At 38.6% G+C, this 25,861-nt stretch overlaps 3 protein-coding genes across 4 annotated transcripts; all 3 read left to right on the top strand.

The window, feature by feature from the left end:
• Positions 1 to 4,670: 4,670 nt before the first annotated feature.
• Positions 4,671 to 7,026, top strand: LOC110734601. The gene is made up of 3 exons (XM_021914764.1): positions 4,671 to 4,765; positions 5,555 to 6,226; positions 6,997 to 7,026. The coding sequence occupies exons 1-3, from the start codon at positions 4,697 to 4,699 to the stop codon at positions 7,024 to 7,026; spliced, it is 771 nt and encodes a 256-aa protein (XP_021770456.1). The 5' UTR covers positions 4,671 to 4,696.
• A 2,092-nt stretch (positions 7,027 to 9,118) lies between these two features.
• LOC110734330 (mitochondrial inner membrane protease subunit 2-like) lies at positions 9,119 to 15,616 on the top strand. 2 transcript variants are annotated; one of them, XM_021914442.1, is made up of 5 exons: positions 9,119 to 9,367; positions 10,608 to 10,780; positions 13,974 to 14,157; positions 14,907 to 15,016; positions 15,118 to 15,616. In XM_021914442.1, the coding sequence occupies exons 1-5, from the start codon at positions 9,296 to 9,298 to the stop codon at positions 15,197 to 15,199; spliced, it is 621 nt and encodes a 206-aa protein (XP_021770134.1). In that variant the 5' UTR covers positions 9,119 to 9,295; the 3' UTR covers positions 15,200 to 15,616. The 2 variants fall into 2 exon arrangements, with proteins under 2 accessions (XP_021770134.1, XP_021770135.1); XM_021914443.1 differs by having other exon boundaries at positions 14,910 to 15,016.
• A 1,004-nt stretch (positions 15,617 to 16,620) lies between these two features.
• LOC110734331 (rho-N domain-containing protein 1, chloroplastic-like) lies at positions 16,621 to 19,579 on the top strand. Its single transcript, XM_021914444.1, has 2 exons — positions 16,621 to 16,837; positions 18,183 to 19,579. The coding sequence occupies exons 1-2, from the start codon at positions 16,798 to 16,800 to the stop codon at positions 19,316 to 19,318; spliced, it is 1,176 nt and encodes a 391-aa protein (XP_021770136.1). The 5' UTR covers positions 16,621 to 16,797; the 3' UTR covers positions 19,319 to 19,579.
• The last annotated feature ends 6,282 nt before the right edge of the window (positions 19,580 to 25,861 follow it).

The following is a 25,861-nucleotide window of genomic DNA, read 5'->3' on the forward strand; positions in this document are numbered from 1 at the left end:
AATGATCCAATTAAAAGCCCAATGTCAAGGTTCAACTCTCCAATTGTGCTAAAGTCAAAGATCAGCCCTCAAGGCAAGCCAATTGGGCTAGGCCCAACTTCTCCATGTATGAAGAGGTATAAAAGCCATCAATATTACATTTTTATGGAGATTCTCATAGATTCTGATATATTCTCATTAATTCAAGCAAAGCCTCAGGCAACAAATTCTCTTGCATAGTGTTCTCTTTCTACACATTGTACTGACTTTAGCATCGGAGGGGCCTTCCTCGGCAACACCCCCGAGGCTAGTTTACGTTTGTTTACTGTGCAGGAAACCTTCTACCCAACATTACTTGGACCGAATCTAGTCTTCTCCGTTTCATCGGACCTTCGGCAAGGTCCCATTGTTTTCACCCGAAACACTTGGTACTCCGTATCAAATAACAAAACTTTACTTCCGTTTCACAAATTTAAAAAAAAAAAAAAACTAGACTTTAGTTATTGGTGTTATTGGATTCTTCCCACTATTTAAATTCGACTGATATGTTATACTTTATACTTCCTATATCTTTATTTTCTTTGTCCTAATATATATTAGAAAAATTTATTAAAAGTTGATGTTATTTTATTAAAATAGTATGGGCTTCTGATGTTGGGCTAGCAGAATGCTGTGCGCAGGGCTACGTTGTAAGTTGGACTGCTATGGGATGATGACTTCAGTGGAACAACACTTTGCAACGTTGGTTTCTCTTGGCAATGGTCAAGCCACATTCTTTTCAACTTATTTTTACTATTTTTATTATTAATTAGGAATTATATTTTCAACTTATTTTTACTATTTTTATTATTAATTAGGAATTATTTTTCTTAAGGTGAAGCATATTGTACCACGTAGCTCGCTCCAAACTCGAACAATTGAATAAGCCAACATATATACACACTCAAACACTCGGCTTGCCTAGGCTTATTTGTGGCCAACGATTTTACGTCTACACCTAATTCCATATAAATGAACCCTTGCAATTAAAATCTTAATGTCTGAGTCAAAAAAATAAAAAAATAAAAAATCTTATGCTTTCATTTATACTTTATAGAGTTAAGATCTTGTAGATTTGTAGAGTATCAAATATGTCTACATTTCAAAGCTTATGCGTATACCATCTATCATATTCTTGATCCTTTGATTTGAGTAATTGGATTAGAATTTTATACTAGTAGGGAAAAAAAAAGAAAAAAAAAAGAAAAGAAATAGCTTCTCATAACCACATTTACAAATAACAAATGATGAATCGAATCAAATCGATTTTATAAGTGAAAGAAATTATACTAGTTACCTTTTAAAATCGATATACATACAAATGATGTTAATTTTTCTCACCATTTTTTTCGATGGTTCCGTTATTAATTAAATATACACAAACATCGCAAATAAGAAACAACAACTAATTATAACGGGGTAGTGATACCAAACTTGAAATCAAATTCTATCTGCATCGTCATTACCCTTGCGGTTTTCTTTAGACAAAACTAATGAGGATTAAAGAGAATTTCATCAAATCCCATAAACAAAAAGCTATCAAAAATTACAATTTTTGCATGATATTTCTCATATCACCCCCTCTACATTGTTATAATTTTCTCTCTCCTTTGACCACCATACAATCTCAAAACTTTCAGGTGCCATGAACAAAAGAAGACACTCTATTCTTAATCCAATTCAACCCTTTTCTAAAAGAAGCTTTGACTTTACCTTCCATTGCATAAACCTTATACTTTATAACTCGTTTCTTCCGTTTCACCTCCGGATTACTGAGTCGTTTACCCCATCTCTTCCCTTTCTTTGATACACGACTCGGCCGAGTCAACTGCACCGGATACGCCGTTAACTCGGATGATCCAGCAGCGTGGACTCGTCCACTCGTCACCATCATTTTATCTCCCCGGTTATCGAACCGATAACTTGCTCCTAACTCGCCCATATCCACCGTACAGAAGATTGTTTATTTCGACCGGAGAAAGAAAGAATAATAATATTCAAGAATTTTGATGCAATGGTGTGAAATGAGACGTGGAGGTTTGAGGGAAGGAGGTTTATAAACACAAAGAATGTAAATGTAACGTAGAAATTTATTTTAATATATAGTTTTTAATTTAATTTTATAACTGATTAATACAATATAGAATCTTGGTTAGAGCTCTGTTTGGCAGTTTGGGTAATGGTTTCTGAACAAATATGGTACGGTTTAATGTAATACAAAGTATTTAATTATGAAAATCATATTATTATAAAGATTAATGAGTCTAAGCTAGCTGGATCATTTGAGGATTACTGATGAAAATCAGAGAATGAGACAGCTTTTGATTTTGTCATTGTTTATGTACATTTGATCCAAAATTTCACATTTATGAAACTTTGGAATTTTTATATTTGTTTGGGTGTCTTTTTTATATTCATAGAATGATAGAATCTTATGTTGTAATCTATATAGCTCAATCTTAGTTTAGCTCAATCTTTTTGTCTATATTTTGAATTAATACAGCCTTATATGATGTGTACAAATGTACAAATGTCAGAGTCATTTGGACATTATTTTCGGCCGATCAACGCCCAATGTTATTATATGTATTAGAACTGTGAATGATATTCATGATTTAATTCTCGTATTTAAAACAATGGTGCATGACATTTATAATTCAATCAAACTTTTATTGATTTTTTTGTATATTATGTTGTTATATATTGATATATTTTTTGCAATTAAAGATAAGTAAGACATAGTTCAATGGTTAAGTTTGTTTTCTAAATTTTTTTAAGGAAAATGCTATACATAGCCTTAAGGGCTACATATAAGCATTTAATACACACTAGAAAATCGTATAAATTTAGGAATCATAAAAACATAAATACTACTCCGTAATTACACTGATTTACGCGTATTTTTGTCATGAATTCCTAATTTTATACAACCTTTTAAGAATGTATTTAATGCTTATATATAGTCCTAAGGGCTACATAAAACATTAACATTATCCATTTTTTAAAGTGTAATGACGTGGATGGAATAATAGCGAAAAAAAGAAAACCGGGAGAGTGTCATGTGACATGTGGATATTCTTATTAGTTACGGAGTACGTATAAGTTAACATGTATTGGGTTTAAACATTTTATACGATTTTTCTTTGTGGATTGGCTCGAAAGATTGATAAAGATAAAAGTAGACTTTTTTTCAGAGAAATTCCTACTACGAATTTATCTGATATATACATAGTTGTGTACTTGTATGGAGGAGTAATGGAGTATAACAATGATAAACTTGTTAATGATTTCAATGATTTTACTTAAGAGAAAAATATAAAAAAATTACATTGACTAATGTTAATGTATTATGCTATTCGAGTATTCCTATTTATTTTTCTCTTCTTCTCTCTTAAGTCTCAGAAACCAATTGTTTGGAAAATGAGAAAGTTTATCTACCCATTTTCTTGTATTCGTGGAAGCTTGTACCAAGTAGCACATATTTGATTTAATGGTAAGGATTGTTATCTCGTGGTTGTAAGATTAATACCACTAAAGACAACGTGATATTGGAGGTTTTGGTCAAAAACCACTTGTTTGGAAAACGAGAAAGTTTATTTATCCATCTTGTAATCATGGAAGCTCGTATGTTACTAATTCGGATGGGATGCTCTAGTCTGACGGTAGAGCGTCTTCTCTTTACCTACCAAAGATAAAAATCGAATTTTACTGTTGAAAGAATTACCATATTGCAACAAACTTTATTAAAACCATCTATTTCGTATTACAATTTATATACTTCATATGAGACATGACGAAGTATACAATGTGTATCCTTTTAAACTTTATTAAAACCATATACTCCATATTACAATTTATACATGAGACATGACGAAGTATATAATGTGTACCCTTTTAAACCTACTTTCTCTATTCTTTTAATACTAAGTATATACTTTTAAATATACTTAGACTTAACCAAAAAAAAGGAAAAAAAATAAAAACGACAAGTGAAAAGGAGAGTACCTTCTAACTATGAGGATGGAGGTTCAACCCCCACTAGTGACAATTTTGGGGGTGAGTTTCCCTTACCTTCCATCTAGAGGAGATCAAAGTTAGCCCGACCCGATTTTGGGCGGCTTTTGGACATAATTTTTCGTCCCAAAATCGGGTTGGGCTCGGCTCGGCCTGATTTTTTTTTGGGCGAATTTGGGAATGCGTTTTAATGCATTTTTAGTTAATTTTTTTGGTCCGGCCCAAAATGCCCGCACGGTCCGACCATTTTAGGCGGGTTTGGGCACATAAATTCCGGCTCGAGAAGTGGGCTGATTTTTTTGACTTCAGCCTGGCCCGAACCTGACCCGCCCCGCCTAATAATCACCTCTACTTCCACCACTCTATCAAATTGTCTAGCTCATAACCCGAGCCTTGTTAACCCATAAGGGTTCCAATCTTACCTACCAAAAAAAAAAAAAGTCCGAAGGGTTTAAACGGTGAAAATTTGACTGTTCCCTCTATCACCTTGGAGGTTTGGAATCGAAGGGTTTTAGGAACTCAATTGCTAATCATCGCCCGCGAATCTCCACATAAAGCCCACAAAATTAGAGTGAATTGTCACTTTTGCCCTCAAAGTAAAAAACACAATTTCTTCTCTCAATTCTCTACTTCCACTTTCTCTCTCTAAAAAACTTTCCGAGCGATGTCGAGGCGGCCCGGCAAGGAAGTGGCGGCACATGCGGCGGGTGGACAGCGGTTTTCCGGCGAGAAGGTATTTTTTATTAATTTTGTGTTTAAAAATTAAAAAAAAAAAGGTCGGAGGCGGTGGCGGCGCCTAGGCCAGACGCCACCACCACGGCGGCGGCGTCTAGCCCAGACGCCACTACCACGGCGGCGGCGCCTAGGCCAGACGCCGTGACGGTGGCGGTGGCGTCTGGCCCAGGCGCCAGAACCACGGCACCGACGTCTGGCCTAGGCGCCGCCGCCGTGGTAGTGGCGTCTGGGCTAGACGCCGCCGCCACCGTCACGGCGTCTGGCCTAGGCGCCGCCGCCTTTTTATTTTTTTTATTTAATTTTTTTTTGGTTTTAAATTTGAAATTTAATTTTCGAAAATAATTATTTTTTTTTTGATTTTTTTTTGAATTTGTTTTTCTTTTTTTTAATTTTATGTTCTTGTTTATTGTTCTTGTTTTTTTTTTTTTTTGAATTAGTTTTTTTACTTAAAAAAAATTTTATGTTCCCTTTTTTTTGTTATAATTTTTTTTTTAAAATTTTGATGTTCTTCTTTTTTTAAGTTTTTATAATTTTATATTTTTCACTTTGTTTTTTCCAATTTGTTTTTTTTGGGTAATTTTTTTTTTTGCTTTGTTTTTTCCAATTTTTTATTTATTTATTTATTAGGTTATTAATTTTTTTATTTTTAGGTTGTTAATATTTTGTAATGTTTTTAATTTATTTTCCATCATATGTATATTGTTTTATTTATTTATTTTAATTACTTTTTTTATGTTTATATTACATGTTTATATTGCATATTACATGTGTTGTTATTTTGTGTTAGGCATCGTATTTTCGTTCTGGGGCTGGGAAGAGTATGGACATTATGAGAAGTACGATGAACTCAATGGAGAGCTCGGGGCCCAGACACGTTAGATCCCGTGGTATTTCGGCCTCGGCTCGTAGAGAACGGGTGCACTATTCTGAGGATGATGAAGATGATGATGGTGATGAGGAGGAGGAGGAGGAGGATGCAGATGAGGATGTGGACGATCAGAGTGGACCATATGATGATTACGGTCCATTCAGTCATAGGCTTGATGATGTGTATGAGACGCGTAGGGTAGACGTGCGTAAGGGTAGAGATGGTAGATTTGTTAGTAGATCTGGCACATCATCTGCGTCCACTGTGTCTGCGGTTAGCAGAAAACGGTCGAGGGCCGTTAATGATTCTTGGGTGGTGAGGGGCGAGGTGGCTGGGGGACCTATAGACGGGAGTGTGATTCCTAGCTTTCTAGGACACATCGCTACCCGTATTTGGGAGGACCAAGAGCGGGCTTTGGATAGCGGCATTTTGAAATGCCAAACCCGGGAGAGGACTTGTAACTTCTTGTGTAGTTGGGCTGAGGCTTGGCCGGAGGAGAGCGAGATGGTCGGCCGATTGAGGGCCACTAGAGTGAGCCACCTTCCTGCCACCATGCATGAGAGAATTGACTCGACGCTGATCACGGCTTTCGTTGAGCGATGGCAGCCGGACACGAACTCTTTCCACCTTCCGTTCGGTGAGATGACGATCATGTTGCATGACGTCGAGGCCATCCTTGGGATTCCCGTAGAGGGAAACCGAGCATCTGTTGTCACAGATGCGGATCAGGCAGATTTATTGGCGGAGCTGTTGGCGGTGGATAGGGCTGCGCTGTACACAGCGGCACTTGGTGTGTGGGATCACGGCGGTGTTAAGATCGCAGCAGTTTTGCAGCGATGTTTGCACCCCACTTCACGTAGGACGCAGGACACACAGCTGGCTGCATATGTTTTTCTTCTTCTCGGGTGTACCTTGTTTCCGGATAAGAGCGGAAACAAGCTCAGGCCACGCGACATAGTTGACGCGTGTGAGCCCGACAGAGTAGGCCAGTTTTCTTGGGGGTCGGCTACATTAGCGTACATGTATCGCCAGTTAGGATTCTCGAGCCGGGCTGATGCGGCAGGTATCACTGGATGTATGACGTTGTTACAGACGTGGATATACGAGTATCGTGAGATCGTAGAGGCGTACATGCCGCAGCGCTGTCTTCGCCAGCTTGGATATGTCCAAGTTGTTCCTCCTCCACCAGCATGGCCCAGTAAGGCCGTCCGATCTGCGTCGTTGAAGGAGTACGTCGTCCAATGGCCGGCAAGATGGGAAAGATGACGCAGTTGGGACACAGACTTTTTGAGGAGAGGGACAACATGACGACTGCAACAGGCAGAGCTGTTATTGATGAACTGGAACGGGCCCTTGAGCAGTGGCAGTGGGCGTCACAGAGAGATTATTGATATGTCGGCAGTGCATTTATAAAACATTTTCCTAGTTGTTTGTAAAAGTTAACATTATCTGTTCTTATAATTATTATTTTAAGTTCTTAGAATTTGACATTATATTTTTAGTTTTTATAACTTTTATTTTAAGTTGTAATTAGTGGGCATACGAAAACTAAATACAGGTTCACATTTAAATGGGAAAACTAAATACGAAAATTAGAATCCGAAAATTAAATAAATGGGAAAAACATAGCAATAGCAATATTAGGTCACATAGAAAAGGCAACTAGATTGTTCCACTGCTGCACCCGGTCATGATATAACGCATCCCAGCCCTCTACGCTTGCTGTACGAATGGTGTACCACGTTGGTATAATCGGTGGGACCGGAAAATCGGGTGACAGGTCCAGTCGGATGAAATGTCTGTATGACGGCCCCAGAAATCCAATAGCAACCTCTCTTACCGGTCTGGTGACGGTCTCACGCGAACACCAAGGCAGAACCGTGGTACACGGATAGTAAGCTCGACCATGCAAACCAAGGCCGAAATGCATCACTGCACAAATGAGTCACCTCCGATGTGTCTTCATCAGATTCAAACCAGTACAGGTAACCACGTGCTTGTGCCTGGTGTAGAAGCTGCTGTATAGGGTTCCTTCCCTCTGACCGTTCAAACCTCAATTTATGTCTGACGTTGTAGATGTGTCTTCGGTTTGGCTGGTCTTCAGGAAATTTCTCCAACACAGATGCTAATATTTTAGCAGGCTTCACTTGAGCATCACTCATTTCTTTTACAATTAGTTTCGCAGCAGGACTTAGGCCACTTAACTGTCGATGACCCACTTCATATGCGATCATCTCATGGTTGTGATACCCCCATTTACCGTAACTCTTCACTTCCCAACCGTCACCCCTTTGCTGTTGTCGAACCTTTACTCTGAACTGACACCCACAACCTTTCCGCTTTGTATCAAACCGAATCGCTTGACTGAAATCTCGTTCCTCCCTTTTGCGATAACGGTCGCATCTCAAAATGCGATCCATTCTACCATCCCGTTGAGATTTATGAGTTGCTACTACTAAACAAAAACCTGATCTAATTGCAACCTGTTTCGCCCAATCAACCGCTTGTTGAGCATCTTCGAACAGACCATCGTGTACAAAAATCCCACTATAATCATTTCCGTCTCCACCATAATCCTGCAACAATAACATATAAATATAATCACATAAGAGTAGATTAAATTAATACATTTGACACAACATTAGCACAAAAGCAAAAACAATAATAAATTATAAACAACAAACAAAGAAATAAACAAAAAGTATTCAAAAAAAAAAAAAAAACAAAACACAAAAATAAAAAACATAAACAAAACTTTAGATTAAATAAATAAAAATAAACCAAAAAAAAAAAACAAAAAAAAACATAAAACGAAAAAAATTGTAAAAAAAAAAAATAAAAAATAAATAAATTAAAAACAAAAACAAATTAAAACAATTAAAAACAAAACAAAAAAAAAAAAACAAAAAAAAAAGAAAAAAATTGTAACACAAAAAAAAAAAAATAAACAAATTTTAAATTAAATTAAAAAAAAAAAAAAAAAAATAGTGGTGGCGCCTAGCCAGGACGCCGCCACCGTGGCGGTGGCGTCTAGCCAGGACGTCGCCACCGTGGCGGTAGCGCCTGGCCAGGACGCCGCCACCGTGGCGGCGGCTTCTTGGCCAGACGCCACGGCCACGGTGGCGGCGTCCTGGCCAGGCGCCAGAGTTACGGTGGCGGCGTCCTGGCTAGGCGCCACCACTACGGTCACGGCGTCCCGGCAGGACGCCAGCCGCCAATTCGTGGTTTTAGATGGCATCGTACCTCCTTTTCCGGCGTCAACGGCGTCTCTCCGGTGCATCTACCCGACGTTGAGGGCTCTTCGGTTTCACTCGGCGATCCAGTCCTGCTCCACATTTTTTATGACTGAAAAATTTTATTTTCGGTAAAAATTAAAACAAGGGCAATAATGTCAACATTTTTAAAAAATGTGGGCTTTATGTAGAAAAACGCGGGCGATGTTTAACAAATCCCTTTAGGAAACCCAAAAAGGACAAAGAAAGTAAAAAAAAAAAAAAAAAAAAAAAAAAAAAAAAAAAAGAAGAAAAGAAAGGAGATGGCAGCTGCTATTTCACCTTCACCATAATTATACGAGTAGTTGAAGAAATTTCTCGTGTAGTTGAAGCACAAGTATTGGATTAATCAGAGACCCCCCAAAAAAGCGAATAAAATTAAAAAGCAATGGTTTCTGTGTCAACATGGTGCCGCTACATCGCCCACAAGCTTGAATACTCCATGGCTGTCAGCTGGAAGGTTTCCATTTTCTCTCTCCTCTTTCTTTTAGTTATCCAAATTCAATCTTTAATTCAATATTTCATTGTTTTGTGATTTGGTTGTGTAATTTTTGAGTATTTTGTTAATGGGTAATTTTTTGATGTTGGGTTTTGCTTATTTTCTCGAAAAAGGGTGTTCTTGAACCTCAATTTGAACCTGGGATGAATATTTTTTTTAAAAATTTGGTGTCGTTTTAATGATTTTGCTCCTAAATTATCGGTAAATTGATGGGATTTTTACTTGATGTTTTTGGGGTTTAGGGTTTATGATCTATAATTATTTGTTTGATGTTAAAGGTTTGATCTTTTCACATTGCTCATTATAATTAGCTAGATATCTGTAATATTGCAGTAAATACTTTGTGAATTATTGGGTTCTTATGCCTGCATTGAGTATAAGAGCTATATTTCTACTGTGATTATCAGTATGACAATGAAATAAGGGTGTAATGAAAGAGTCTTTGATAGATATAACTTGCAAAATATATACGGAGTAGTACATTTTATCCTTGCTCAATTACCAACATTCATATTCAGGTTTGTAAGAAGCGTATATATTTGAGAAGCTGCCATGTTTAAATCTCTTTGTTCAATTTTGGATTATATGTGCATTACTCTTCTTCGCATTTACTCACTCTACCTGTTTGTTTACGATGTGTTTGCACCCGTGCTCTTTAAGGGAGGGGGGAATGGGATCATATACTCCATTTAACTTGTCTTTTGGGGTGCAATAGAATTTGATAGTAATGGAGTGGGAGGTGGCACATTTGTTTACTTGTGTGTCTTGGAATATTAGTTGATGATTTATAAGGAGTGATATCAAAATTATTGTCCGTTGCAAAATTTTAAGTTGTACTACCTCATCTTTCAGGAAGAACTTTCTATCTCTTATAAACATATGAATTCTGTGGAAGAAGTTTAAGTATGGCTTTTCTTTCATGAAAACAGCCTCTCTCTGTCTTCTACAGTTTGTTTAGGGATTAGGTTGTATACATCTTAACCATCTATGTTGCCTCTAGTGAACATTAATCAGAAGAATTTATGTTGGGTTGTTGTTACTGATTCTCTGCATCATCTTTTGATTCTTTGCCTTTTGTAAAGATGTGCAAATGCCATGTTATTTCAATTTCTTGCATTTATTATTGATAGTGTTTAGTTTTGAGGTTACCAGCCTTCTTAGGGTGCATCTTTTCTGATTGGAGTGTTTAATGTGTTTGAAGAACTATAAAGGAGGTCGGATAACTGAAGGTCAAATAGGAGACACCGTGTGGAAAAACCTATTTCAGGGCAAGGTAACTTTTTTACATTGGAATAAAGGAGAGGAGATGGCTCCTACAATAGGGTCCAAAGATGGAACTCTCTTAGTTAGAAAAATACCAGTTCCAGGCCCAAGGTAATTCCAAATTGTCTATTTTTATCGTTCTTTATTCTTTTGGAATGCTTATCAATTTCATACCCTTTTGCTTTCGCATACTAATATATTGGTATTGTTTAGTTCTCATTTGTATGTGGGATGTTATCACATGTCAACCATATCTTTCATGGAGACCAGTGGGGCATGTTAATGCTCTTTAGCTTTACATATTTATTAAGTAGGCCTGATGTGTGAATTTCTTAATTTGTTGTTGTTTGCCTGTTTAGAGGTGAATCTGGGTAGATTTTTATCCTATGAAATGGTGATATTTATTTCTTTTCCCATCACTTAATAGAACTTTCGCTTTCTAAGTGCATGGACATTAAGAAAAAATTTAGGAGGTTGTTGAATGAAGAGAGAAAACTATTAACGTATTGTAGATATGTAGTTGAATGATAATAAAGGGTTGATGTGATGGATGAAGAGAGTAAAGTTAAGGTAATAAAGAAATGGGAAATTATTTCTGGAATCATTCCAAATAGAAGACTGGGAAGTTAGATATGAGGCAGTGGGAGTGTTAGATAATCAAAGTTCTAGCAGGTTTTTGTATGTACTCCGTAATATTTACCTCAGATGTGTCATGCGCTTCCTTAAGGCAATGTTTAGATTTTGCTATTATTGCTGAAGGGGAAAGATAAGCATGCTGTAGTGGTTATTAAACCTTGTGCAAGCATATGCTTTTGGTTTTATGATGTTTGTAATTGGTTGGGTTTAATGTGGAAATGTGTAAGATACTAAGATGTATTGGTAGCTTGGAAGAGGAGGCTGACGGCAAACTGTATTGCTGAAATTTGGAAATTAATTTATTTAGCTAGTGGTGAATACATGGAAAGAAGATAGTGGGCGCATGTTTTAGGGAAAATTCTTGTTTTTCATGGTTTTAAGCTCTCAGTCTTAAGGCTACAGTTAAAGTGGAGCTCTCTATCATGAACCACAGTTGCAAGCTTTTCTCTCATTGGTAATATAGGCTTATATGTGATGTCAGGGACTAGTGTTTTTTATGGTTCTCTTTGTATGGCTATGTGCCTATGTGATATCCCATCTGAAGGCGTGGTTTATTGTGTCTTCTTTAATAAGGTTGGCTTCCCTTGGTATTTATTTGATAGGAAAATCTGTCAGTAAATATTTTTTTTAATCAAAATGTGTGAGATAGCACCCTCTAAAATTATTTGTGAGAAAGTATATAAATAGTTATAGATACAGAGTATTAAACTTGGCACATTTTGGCCAGAATCTGGCCAAAGGATCAAACTTCCAACTGTTGATCTCTATTAATTTTCTACTGTCTGTATGTTAAGTACAATTTTCCCCCTCAGACCGGCACACTCCTTTTAATCTCTCTTATCTTCTTCCTCGTGCACCTGATTTTCTTCTCTTCTTCTTTCTCCCTCTCATTCTGCTTTACTTAAATTAGCAATACTTCTTTTCCCTCAAACTTAATGCTACAAAGCCTTGCCAAATCATCAATATAGTACTCCAAAGTCCAACCATTCAAGAATATGGGACTACATAAATAAAATAAAAAACAGGAAGAATACTGTCATCAAACACTCCATAATATATACGCAAATTATTCGCACCAAGCAAAAATGTGAAATTTCTCACCCCTTTATCTTGCTTGATTCTCCTCAACCAAAATTTGAAAATCAAATTGGGGATGAATATTATTGATTTTTACTCAATCAATAGTGGTGGATACTGGACCAACTAATGGTGAATTTTTTTTATTGTCTAAGAAACACCATAAGGCCCATTATGCTGTAAAATATTTTCTATCTTTTGAATTTGGGCAGTTTTTCACTGATTGCTACAAAACCACAAAATTATTGGTAAAGGACTTGGAATTTATGTATGACGGAGATACATCTAGTAAAGGAGATCGTGTAGAGGTCAATATTTGGGGCAAATTTCTGTTGAAGGGTGCTTTTTTAGGCATTATGTTGGTCTATTGTGAGAACAAAATTCAGTGAAAGAGAGAGGCAGTGGAAACACACAAGAAACAATTTAGAGGGAGGAAAACGAGTGGATTTTCCATAATGTCATGAGAGAGACCGGAAGAAGATAAAAACAAGATCAGTGGGCTTATAGAAGATGAGAGGTGAATGGTGAGAGAGGAAGAAGATGAGAAGAGATAAAGAGGAAATAGAAGGAGCAAGATCAATGGGAGGAGATAGAAGCAGCATGTTTGAGGAGATATTACAGGAGTAACAAGATTATACTTCAAGTGTGGGAATAGAAGGAAAGGCCAAGGGTAAAACAACAAGAAGTTTGACTTTTAGATCAGATTCTAGCCAAAAGACACTATTATTTATAAACATGTTTTATAAAATGATTCCCCACAAAAATTAATTATAAAAGGTGCTATCTCACAAAGTTTTTGATTTGAAGATTATTATAACAAAATTTCCTCTTAAGATATAGTTCCTTGTGACTTAACCCCTTCACTCCAAAAAAGTGCACATAACCTTAAGAAATTGGGATGGAGCAGTTTGGTAACTGACTATCTTGATTAAGAAGCTATCATGATGTTGATTGAGATCAGTCTGGGCTTTGAATTTTTCTGTATCAACTCTAATGATGTTGGTCTTGGTCATTTAAGTTTTTCATTTAGTCTTGAGCATCGACATGTTAGAAGATGGTTGCTACTCTTTCTTCACAATCTGTACCCAATTTTGTGCTGTCCAATCCATTGCTCCCTTTATCAAATGTATTTCATTCTTGTGCATATTTTACCTGTCAAGTATCAATTCTAGACTTCTAGCAACTGTTTCGTTGCTTGAGGAAATTGATTAAGTGACCCTTTCTCAAGATATCGAACAGATTATTGTATATGTATGGTTTCTCTTCAAAACTAGCTTGAGAGTTATCGAAAACTTATCTACTTTACTCTTCACTTTACATTATCCCACTTTTTGGTCAATTGGACATGGTCACACAGCTAAAGGTCATATATGACTCAATTTGAGTATATGTTTGATTGCAAACTTACCATGGCTAAAAACTTAAGTGAGGAGGACGGTTTTATAAATTAGATAACTTGTGTGGGGATCTGGAATTCTGTGTAATTTGGTATAGACTGATTATATTAAGAAGTAAGAACAGATATTTCTGAAGTTTTTTGTTATTGTTGACTTCTGGTTCAGATTTTTAAATGTTTATTTTACCATGACAGTCGTGTTTTCATTGGAGATGTAGTGGTCCTGAAAGACCCTGAAAGCCCAAAGGACTATCTAGTCAGAAGACTAGCTGCCACTGAAGGATATGAAATGGTCTCGAAGGATGAAAAAGAGGAGCCTTTTATCCTAGACAAGGATGAATGCTGGGTTCTTGCGGACAATGAAGCTTTGAAGCCAAAGGTACTGTCTTTTGCCATGTCTTTTGTAACAAACTTTGGCACTCTGCTCATAAACCTGCATTAGCTTTTAACAGAACAGTGTTTGAATTTCGTAGCATACTATCTAAATGTTGTAAAATTCATGTTATATTTAACTTTCATATGAATATATTTTCAGCTTTTCTTTTGCCATTTTAACAGACCCTAATTTAATCATTTCATTCCATTAATCATTGCACAGTTTTTTGCCGCCTGTTCTTGTTCATTCTGGATTTTCCTCCTTTCTATAGACTCCATCTTATATTATACTTCAGACTTGTTTTTGGCATTGAAAGTAAGAATAGTGGTGAGAGTAAAAAAGAATAAGAAAAAGGGAGCGGTAAGGGAAAATATACTTGAAAAGACAAGTCTGCAATTAGCTTGGGATTGTCAATAATGGGTAGGGTGCTAAATAATATGGGACATTGGGAGTAATTATGAGTTTATGATTTAATCGGTTACTGTTCCTGACCTTCTGTACAAGTCCTTTCCATATTCATTCCCATGAAATAAGGATGTATCTGTGTACATAGGAATGGATGTGATGTGGAAGCTTGCTCTAGAATTTATGAAAGTCAGAAGAGGCTTGGACTGGAGTGAGTAGCATCCTAAATAGTATCGTTTGTGTTTACTATTACTGCAATTTTGATCAATTTACCATGTCCTCAGATGCTAAGCAATTTCTGACTTTTATTATCCACTCTCTCCTACCCCCACCCCAACCCCCTGAAGCAGGAAGCCAAGGACAGTAGAACTTTCGGCCCAGTTCACATGTCAGACATTATTGGTAGGGTTATATATTGTTTGCGCAATGCTGTTGATCATGGTCCTGTGCGAAACAGGTATGTGCATCCATTTACTTCATCGTGTTTTGTTTATTGTAAATTTACCCAAATACCTTTGTCAACTAGCTTAGTAATATGTTGAAATATTTTTTGCTCAGTGAGTTCAGTGTCAAGAAGGATTTGCCCGTATTAGAAGTTGAGCTTGATGTTGAAGAAATGGCTAAGAATCACAAAACTTAAGTTGAATCAGCCAATGTGTTAGAGTTCGTTGGATGGGGTTATGCATAACCAACCCCCTTATAATTCGTACATCCTGGCAAAATTAGGGCCTTGCTGAATTGTTTTGTATGTACCCTCTTTTTTTTTCTTTTTTTTTTTTTACTTTCCGATCACATCTTTGTGGCGAAAAATATTCATTGTTTAAAATTACTTTATGGAGAGAAGAAACTAAAATAATGAAGAGATGATTCTAAGTTGCTGATGAGATTGACACTTTTGGTTAATATGGTGTTTTCTTCTTGAAAATTTGAGGATGGCCAGTATCCGATTTTGGATTTTAAACTGTAATCTGTGCGATAATGTTCTGAACGTTTAAGCGCAGTTGATTATCCATTCAATTTAAAGAGCTATCATGTACTACATGTCTTACATACCTCACTTTCTATGAAGAATTTAATGGAGCGAAGTTTGTATGTGGTCGAAGAGGTTAATTTACTGTGAATTAACCTTGCACTTCATTTTTCATCTCCAATGTTTTCTGAGCCAAGCAGGGGGTAAAATTATTTCATCTATTATTGCTATATATTGGAATGCATATAGAAAGACATATCTCAGCCATAGATAATTAGATTTTACAAAATTCAACGAGTGAATCCTATTTGTAGTCTAGAGGTTTGGCTAAGAAAATAAGAATGAGAAGATTTGAAGATAAATCGTGGGACGTGGGTTGAAAGAGGAGTTGGTAATTTCTAGTAGTTATATTATTCAGACTTAGGTACTTGTGTCAGATATGGATACGTGTCCAAGTGTCTAATTTAGCAATATTGTGAAATTATTCCATGATTTTGGCCCAAAATGAAGTATTTAAGTGTATATTTACATCGAAATGTTAAGAATCCAACATGAATACTTGAGGTAATAATTTTGTGGCCCCTTTGTAGCCAATGGAGTATTGCAGACTCCAGAATAAACATACCATGTAGCTTCTGCTTGCATTGTATTGCTTCTTCCTACTGAGGCAGAAGCCTTTACTTAAGCTCGAAGGACCTCTTAGTAATGCCTATAAGCTTCAGAATATCCCTTTAAAGACACTATGATATGAACAAATTATTTTATTAACAGCTAATGAAATCAACTCCAAATGAATACCAACAATAATAATATGTGAAATTATATAGTGAAAACATAGAAATATAACTGATATTTTACCATAATAAAAGTAAATCACATGAGTTATTCCATACTCTACTATTTTAGGGGCGGCAACTTGGTTATTTCAAAAAAAAAATAAAATAAGGTAATACAATAAGTAATAATGAGTTAAAATATGGATATTTATACTCGTATTACATACTCCGTATGTGATTTGACTCGTAAGTCATAATGTCTTATATGTTCTTGAGAATGTTACACTTAATTTGAGGCAGACATTTTTTTTTTTTCCCTTCCTAATTACGCCAAATAGAAAATACAAATCAGATATATAGTTAATTTTGTTTTCTTTAATAACCGGATATATAGTTAGTTTATTCTGCCGTCAATTTGCTTTCAAGTGAAGCAGACCTCCTAATCGTATACAAATGCGAAAAAACCGCCATTGAAATACTCATTTCAAGGTCATGTCTCGAACCCTAAATATCATCTCCAACAACGTTCAAGGTATTTTCTTTATCTTTTCTAACAGTAAAATCACTTATCGACTCTATTTATTTAATTAATTTCACAATTTTCTGTCTAGTATCGCCTTTAAATTGCCTATTTTCATCGTCTATGATCATTAGCTTCAATTTTATTTCTAATTGTTTTAAAATATTTATATTCCCTCTTCTTCTTGTTTAAATTTTATGTTCTTGACAAAAAGCAAAAAAAAAACTGGTTTTTGTGTTATTTTCTGGGTTTTGTTTCTTTGTTAATGACTCAGTAGCTAGAATTTCGTCAAATGGGCATCTGGGTTTTCACATATTGGTTATCTGATTTGTGGGAAGGTGTTGTTTTTCGTTGAAATGTGGTTTTAGTAGTGAATTTAGGTGTGTTTGGGAGTTACAGATTTTGCCCACCAGGTGTTTGATGAAATGACATTAGATTAATTCCTGTTAAAGCAGGGCTCTTTGATAGTTTTTGGGGCCATTCTATCAATCTAGATAAAATTAGGTGTATTTAGGGCTGCTTAATTTGGTAAAGTAGAATTTGTTATGGCTCATACGGGGCTTATTGCAATGAGAAATATAATGAGCAAGGATGGCTTATTGCGACTGCGTTGGTGGAGATATGGCATCAATCGCTCAAAACTCAAAAGTAGTGTTTTTTGTAATGTAATAGCAGTTCTTAGATGGGTGTATGTGTGATTTCGACAAAATTTTGGAGATGACATTGCAAGTCTAAGACCTTATGCATTGATGAAGGAAGAGATGGGAGTGTTGTCAATGGAGAGATCTTTGACTCATAATTCTTAGAGTTTACCAATTCAAGAGGAAATGATGAAGAGAAAGATGAGAGTAATGCATCAGATTTAGATTTTAATTGTAATGGACAGAGAATTTATTACAAACAAATCAGCTTCTGTAATTATGCCATAGTTTAGCTTCCGTCTTCGTTTGAAGTGGTTGGAGCCATGGAGGTTAGGAGAAGGGGTTGGGAGGACGGAGGAACTTGTTGGGTTATTGGGGGTGCAAAAGGTTTTTGAAGATGCAGGTATGCCGTATACGCAGTAGACATTGTGCAAATGATGATTGATTAATTGGGCTAAAAGGGGAATTGTTTTGCTATAGATGTGTGGGAAAAGCCTTGAATGGAAAGGATTTAAATCATTAAGTGCTGTACGGGTAAATTTTTCTGGAGATACTAGTGAGTTTTGACCAGATTTGGTTTGAGCTTATGATCTGATTTTTGACTAACAATTTGTGCTATAGTGCTGGTTAATTATTAGGTTTCCTTTTACCTATGTCTGGTTAAAATTGGTGTACAGAACTCATGTGTTATTACCTCTCTTTTCTCCATTTTGTAGGCTATGGACCATCTGAGAGCACCTCTCTCCCGTGCTTGGGAGTTTCTGGAAGGGCAGTCAGTGTATCAACTTGTCCTCGAAATGAATATAAAATTTCTCAGGTGAAAATAATATCGTCAAAATGTTCTTTGAAACATAGGTCTTTTATCTGCCAGGCAAATAATGGTGGTTATAGAAGAAATCCAGACTTCCCTAGGCATAACAGGTCTGGATACTCCCGAAATAGGAACCGGTTGAATGAAGAGAAGGACAGCTCTGAGAACCTTGATGAATCTGAGTTCTTATCAACTAAAAATGGGCCGTTACTTTCTCTTTCTAATAGCCCAAAGTCCCAGGCTACTGCTACCCCAGGACCAAGAGAAAGGGAAATAGTTGAACTCTTTAAGAAGGTTCAGGCTCAACTTCGACAAAGAGCAGTTGTCAAGGAAGAGAAGAAGCTTGAAGCTGTCAAAGGGCAAAATAAAGAGAGCGAAACAGTTGATTCTTTACTTAAGCTTTTGAGGAAGCATTCAGTTGAGCAAGGTAAAAGAAAAGTGAATGGTGGTGGTGCAAATGATTTCAATTTTGATCATCCAAGACAGAGTGGGCAATCCAACGAGGAAAAGAGCAAAAGCTTTTTCAGTTCCAGTAGTATTGTTAGGGAAGAGCCTCAAGAAACTAATAAGCCTTCATTTACACGCCCACCATCTGAATTCCGGCGAAGGTCTCCAGTTCCTAGGATCAAGTATGAGCCAATTGTCTCACATTCAGATCTTGATGTAAGGACGGATGAAGAAACTCTTAGTGAACTTGACCCTGAGGCTGAATCAGATTCTGATCTGGAGCCGGATATGGATCTGGAGTCAGGGCTAGAGCTAGAACATGAAGAGGAGACAGAGGAGGAGGCTGAGGTAGATTTGGAGGTGGAAGCTGAATTTGTGGAAAGTCCTACAATAAGTAAATTGTCGGAGGCTGAGCTTTTAGATGCCGAAGAAGATTTTATTGACGAGGAAGATGCAGAAAAGGAGCATACTGAAGACTTGAATGCTATGAAGCTAACGGAGCTGAGGGCGCTTGCAAAATCTCGAGGCATGAAAGGGTTCTCGAAGTTGAAGAAGTCTGAGCTTGTTGGTTTGCTCAGTGACGATTCCATGTAATCCTTGATGAGTAATGCACTTGTACTCGTCTAGAGATCAATGAGATTTCTCCTTTTTGGCTTTGCATATCAGTGTTCAGTTAGGTGAAATGAGTTATTTGTTCTTTAGGATAGGCGCTGATAAATTATTTCCCTCCCTCCTGTCAAAATGTTTGAATCTGGATACCAATTTGTTGTCGGTAAACTTGCTATTTTAGTTGGTTTTCTGTTGGGCTAGGAAGGAAATTCAGGATTTGTGACTGGATTTTTCTTGTTTTGCATACTTGCTCCCAATCTGAACTTGTTAGAATTTATTAAAAGAATGCGATAGCCCTTGTCATAATTCAAATTTTTTGCAAGAAATGAGATCTTAACATGCCAAGCCCAATCTGTTCTTTCCTTGGCTCTGCTCACTATGTATAGTACACTAAAATAATCTATTATCTATATAAACCAAATAAGTCAAATTCAAAATAATAAACTTTCAAGATAATTATTAAAAAAAAACTAAAACAAATCAGTCGAACATGCTTACGAAACTAAATGAGTATAGACTGTAGAGTAGTATCCCAATTCCCAAGGCATTGTGTGGGTCAAATACTAATTAGTAGCTTAATTATTTACAGCCAAAAAGATTAGTAATAAAACAAGCTGGCTCGGGTTTGAATTCCTCTTAGTTCAAGTGATTTGGGATAAAATCAATTCAAGTCACTTTGAGTATCGAATTACTTTGATTTGAGCGCAATTGATTTGGGTCACTAAGTATCGAGTCATAAGATTGGAGTATATAATCTATCACCTTTGTAAAAAAGTAGTCATCAATGCAACTAAAAGGCTATAGAAGATATCAAGCATTATTTATAACATTATCATTCATAAAGTAAAAATACTTAAATAAATGTCAAAAAATTAAACTTATAATCTCAAATAATATGTGTCATTATGTGGTTATAGATTTTTCAACCTAAATATTTACGAGCCAGACACTCGAGAAGAAGATATGAGGTAAGAAGCTTACCAAATGAGCCAACACTTTATGGGTCCTTATAATCTAATTATTGGGCACCTAAGCTAGTTTTTCATAAAGTATAAATACAGTTCATTAGCATGAAAAAATTAGGGATTTGTTAAACATCGCCCACAAATTACTACATAAAGCCCACAAAATTCACTTGGTTTGCCAAAATTGCCCTTGACCTTAAAAAAAACACTCACACTCTCATCACTCACACTCTCATTGCTCATCTTCTTTCAACCTCTCTAAAAAAAAAAAAATTCAAATAACGGCAATGTCGAGGCGGCAAGGCAAGGAAGTGGCGGCGGCGGCGGAGGGAAGGATGTCCCAAGGAGGAAAGGTACATTTTGTTTAAAAAAAAAAAAAAAAAAAAAAGGGAAAAACCGCCGTGAACGCGGTGGGGCGCCCTGGCTGGACGCCCAGCCAGCGGTGGTGGCGCCAGATGCAGACGCCGCCACCAGTTGGCTGGCGCCTGGGCTGGACGCCATAGCCACGGTTGTGGCGTTTATTCTAGGCGCCGCAGCCGTGGCTATGGCGTCCAGCCCAGGCGCCAGCCAACTGGTGGCGGCGTCTGCATCTGGCGCCACCACCGCCGGCTGGGCGTCCAGCCAGGGCGCCCCCCCCCCCAATTTTTTTTTTTTTATTTTTTTTTTTTTTAAAAAATTGTTTTTAATTTAATTTTTTTTTTTTTGTAATATAATTTTGAATTGTTTTTATATTTTGTTGTTTATTTTTATAAATTTTTTCAATTTCGTTGTATTTTTTCTACGTTTATATTTTGTTTACAATTAATTGTATGTTTTTAGTTTATTTGATTTGCGATGATGATTATTTATCGTATAAATTTTTGTATGTTTATATATTTTAAAATTTTGTGTAGGGTCGTCATGGTGCGGGGAAGAATATAGAGCTTCTTAGTAGAAGTTATTCAGTGGAGAGGTCGGGGCATAGACATGTCAGATCCCGTGGTATTTCGGCCTCAGTTCGTAGAGAACGGATCCACCGTCGGGATGAGGATGACGATGACGATGATGATGCTGAGGAGGGTGACCAGGAGGAGGAGCAGGAGGAGGGCGCAGATGAGGATGAGGATGTGAACGATGGCAGTGGACCGTATGATGATTACGGTCCATTCAGTCAGAGAGTTGATGACATGTACGAGACGCATATGGTGGAGGTGCGTAAGGGTAGGGGTGGTAGGTTTGTTAGTAGATTTGGCACATCATCTGCGTCCACTGTATCTGGGGCAAGCAGGAAACGGTCGAGGGCCGGTAATGATTCTTGGGTTGTTAGGAGTGAGGTGCCCGGTGGGCCTGTTGACGGGAGTGTGATTCCTAGCTTTCTAGGACACATAGCTGCCCGTATTTGGGAGGACCAGGAGAGGCCTTCAGTTACGGGGTTGTTGAAATGTCATACCCGGGAAAAGACTTGTAGCTTTTTGCGTACATGGGCTGAGGCCTGGCCGGCGGAGAGCGAGATGTTCGAGCGACTGGAGGGCACTGGGGTGAAGCACGTTCCTGCCACCATGCACGATAAGATTGACAGTACGCTGATCACGGCTTTCATTGAGCGATGGCAGCCGGATACAAACTCTTTCCACCTTCCGTTCGGTGAGATGACGATCATGTTACATGACGTCGAGGCCATTCTGGGGATTCGTGTTGAGGGTAAACGACTTTGTGCTGTGGCTGATGCGGATCAGGCAGATTCGCTGGCGGAGTTGTTGGCGGTGGACAGGGCTGCACTGTACACCGAGGCGCTAGGTGTTTGGGAACACGGAGGTGTGAAGATCGCATCCGTGTTGCAGCGGTGTTTGTACCCGAGTGCACGTAGGACGCCCGACGCACAGCTGAGTGCTTATGTTTTTCTACTCCTCGGATGTACCTTGTTTCCGGATAAGAGCGGCGGAAACAAGCTCAGGCCACGCGACATCGTAGAGGCGTGTGACCCCGACAGTGTAGGCCATTTTTCCTGGGGATCGGCTACGTTGGCGTATTTGTATCGCCAACTAGGATTTGCGAGTCGGGCTGACGCGGCACGTATCACTGGGTGTCTGACTCTATTGCAGACCTGGATATACGAGTACTTTCCTGCATTGCGACCACATCGTGACCCAGTTCCTATTGATGAGGGGATGTCGCGTGCTTGTGCGTGGAGTCCGCGCTCGGAGAAGAAGTCCGTTGACCGCCTCCGATCGATACGGTTATTGCTGGACAGGCTGTCCCCCTTAGAGGTAACGTTTATTTATAGAGTCTACATTTTATTATTTGCACATATTATATTCATGTTATTAAATTTTATATGTTGTTATTGTACAGGTGAACTGGATGTCTTTCGGCCCGAACCCTAGTGTTAGGGTACCCAGGACCCTGTACACGGGACTCATTCAATATCGTGACATCGTCGAGGCGTACATGCCCCGGCGTTGTCTTCGCCAGCTTGGATTTGTCCAAGTTGTCCCTCCTCCCCCGGCGTGCCCGATGAAGGCGGTCCGACCTGCATCGTCGAGGGAGTACGTCGTGGAATGGCCGGATATCATGACCGGGACGTGGGACCAGTTTCCGATGGTGGCCCGCTTATGGACTGCGGAGTTGCAGCGGCCGCCCTCTGGGGTTACTCCCATGTGTGACCATTACTACATGGAATGGTTCAACCGGTATTCGCACCCGAGGTTGATCGCTGATCTCGACCGCAGCGATGATGATTATGTGCCACCACCTACTGCCACGGAAGCGGTATGTCTTTTATTATATTTATCGTTGTCTTTTAATTAAGTTTTATTTGTTGTTATTGTATTTCATCTTCTGTTTTTTGTTGTATGCAGTGGATGGGAAAGATAATGCAAGACGTACAGGAACTCTCTCTTGAGAAGGACAGCATGAGTGCAACATGGAGAGCTGTTGTTGATAGTCTGGAACAGACCCTTGCGCAGTGGGAGTCGTCGTCGAGGAGGGATTACTGATGGTTATTGTATTTTATTTATAGAGATGTTGGACATTATGTTGTAAAATTGTAACATTTTAGATTGTTCTTTTAGCTTCCAACTTAAACATATTATCAGTGCTGTTTTTAAATTTTGATATAACCGTTCGTGGATCCGCGCAACTTACCCATGCAACATATAGAATGCAGTAAGCAATACAATATAAAATATTAATGTTCTCATTAAAAGAGCAACGTACAAATAAGATTACAAATAAAGAATGTAAACATGAAAAACTAAAATGCAGCTAGGGTGTTCCATTCGTGGATCCGGTCATTATATAGCGCATCCCAACCCTCTACGCTCGCTGTGCGAATGTTGTACCACCGAGGTATAATCGGTGGCACCGGAAAATCAGTTGACATGTCTAGTCGGATGAAATGTCTGTATGACGACCCAAGAAACGCAATAGCTAGCTCTCTGACCGGTGTGGTGACAGTCTCACGCGACCGCCAAGGGAGAACCGTGGTACAAGGATAATAAGATTGACTATGCACTCCCAGGCCGAAATGCATGACTGCGCATTTGTAAATGTTTGCAACGGCAAACAGATCTAGGGGCGCGTCAAAATAATGATTTTCGCCGCAAGGTCCACCTCCCCACCGGATACGCCGCAGAGCGCCATCCAAGTCATCCTGGTACACATGACGATAAACATTTCGGTTAGAGGCAATTTCGCTGTGCATCAACTCACGCACCAAACCGTAGTTGTCTTCGCCCATTTGAAAAACATCAGCCACGACCCGGAATCCGCAGTTACCATCTCCGATTACATCATTCCACCCTTCCAAGTACGACATGATGATCGCAGGTATCCTTTCCTTGTACGGAAACTGATCAACATCGTTTCTTCCTATTCACCATATAATTAATTATAGACAGTTAAGAAGGCAGGAGTAACACTTTAAAACTATGTGCAATAAAAACAACCAAAACGTACCAGTTCTCAGGGGCATATTCACAGACGATGAAGATTGACTACGACTAGATGACGATGTCCGACCACGAGAACGACCACGACCAAGACCACGGATATACTCAAACGCACTCCTGTTCCGCCGTTGTCGACCTCGAGGACGGTCAACTCCTTCGGGTTCCTCATAATCTAAGTTAGACGGGTGGAACATGTCATGAAGTACATGAGTAGCGTCACGAATAATAAAAGGATGGCTGGAGGACACTCGGTCGTACATCGAACGGAATTGCTCCAACTCCTCCTGTTCACGGTCGGCCGTTTGATTGTCTGCATGCTCACCTGATGTCGTTCTTCTGAGTTTCAATTGACTTGTTCAGTCTAGCGAACAGTGTATCCAAAGCAGCGGTCGATGAATCAATCCAGTCCTTGGTAGCTCTATGAGCGCTCTCAACTCTACATGTTGTAGTGTTCCCAAAATGAAGTACCTGGTTTGTCCAATATTTGACAAACTTTTCCCTGTGAGGGACCCATTGATGCATCACATAGTCCACCAGTGCCGGACACCACTGGTACGAATCCCTGAAGTTAGCCAATGCTCGCTCATACGCTTCCTCTGTGGTAGCCTGTAGGATCTTCCGCCACTTACCATTCACCAATCTCTCTGCCATTTCCAAATTCTTCTTGAAAAGGTTGTAGGCTTTCACTTTCACGCAGTTGTTGATGTGCCATGTGCACAATAAGTGGTTCGATTCGGGAAACAGCTCTGCTATGGGGGCAAAGAGACCTCCCTCACAGTCGCTGACGATGGCTGCTGGATGAACATTAGGCCCGATGTAGTTTCTCAGCTTCTCCAACACCCAATAATAACTTGGAGCCGTCTCATCCCTGATGATTGCATGACCAATCAGAAAGTTCTGGTTCGTTGGAGCCATCCCAACCATCTCAACCAGAGGGAACTTGTACTTGTTTGTCTTGTACGTTGAGTCGATCAAAATCACAAATGGCCAAGACTTGATCATATCAGCACAATCAGGATGCACAAGGAAAAGATGAGTCACCTCCGCTGTATCTTCATCAGAATCAAACCAGAACAAGTAACCACGTGATTGTGCCTGGTGTAGCAGCTGCTGTATAGGGTTCCTTCCCTCCGACCGTTCAAACCTGAGTTGCTGTCTGACGTTGTAGATGTGTCTTCGGTTTGGATGGACTTCTGGAAATTTCTCTAACACAGATGCTAATATTTTAGCAGGCTTCACTTGAGCATCACTCATTTCTTTCACAACTAGTTTCGCAGCAGGACTTAAGCCGCTCAGTTGTCGATGACCCTCTTCATATACTATCATCTCATGGTTGTGATACCCCCATTTAGAGTAACCTATCACTTCCCAACCGTCACGACTCCGTAGTTGTCGAACCTTTACTCTGAACTCACACCCACAACCTTTCCGCTTTGTGTCAAACCGAGTGGCTGTACGAAAATCTCTTTCTTCTCTTTTGCGATAACGGTCACATCTCAAAATGCGATCCATTCTACCATCCCGTTGAGATTTATGAGTTGCTACTACCAAGCAAAATCCAGCTGCAATTGCAACCTGTTTTGCCCAATCAATCGCCTGTTGAGCTTCTTCGAATGGACCATCATGTCCAAATA

This window comes from Chenopodium quinoa, unplaced genomic scaffold (assembly GCF_001683475.1).
Source record: "Chenopodium quinoa cultivar QQ74 unplaced genomic scaffold, ASM168347v1, whole genome shotgun sequence".
Taxonomy (NCBI): Eukaryota; Viridiplantae; Streptophyta; class Magnoliopsida; order Caryophyllales; family Amaranthaceae; genus Chenopodium; species Chenopodium quinoa.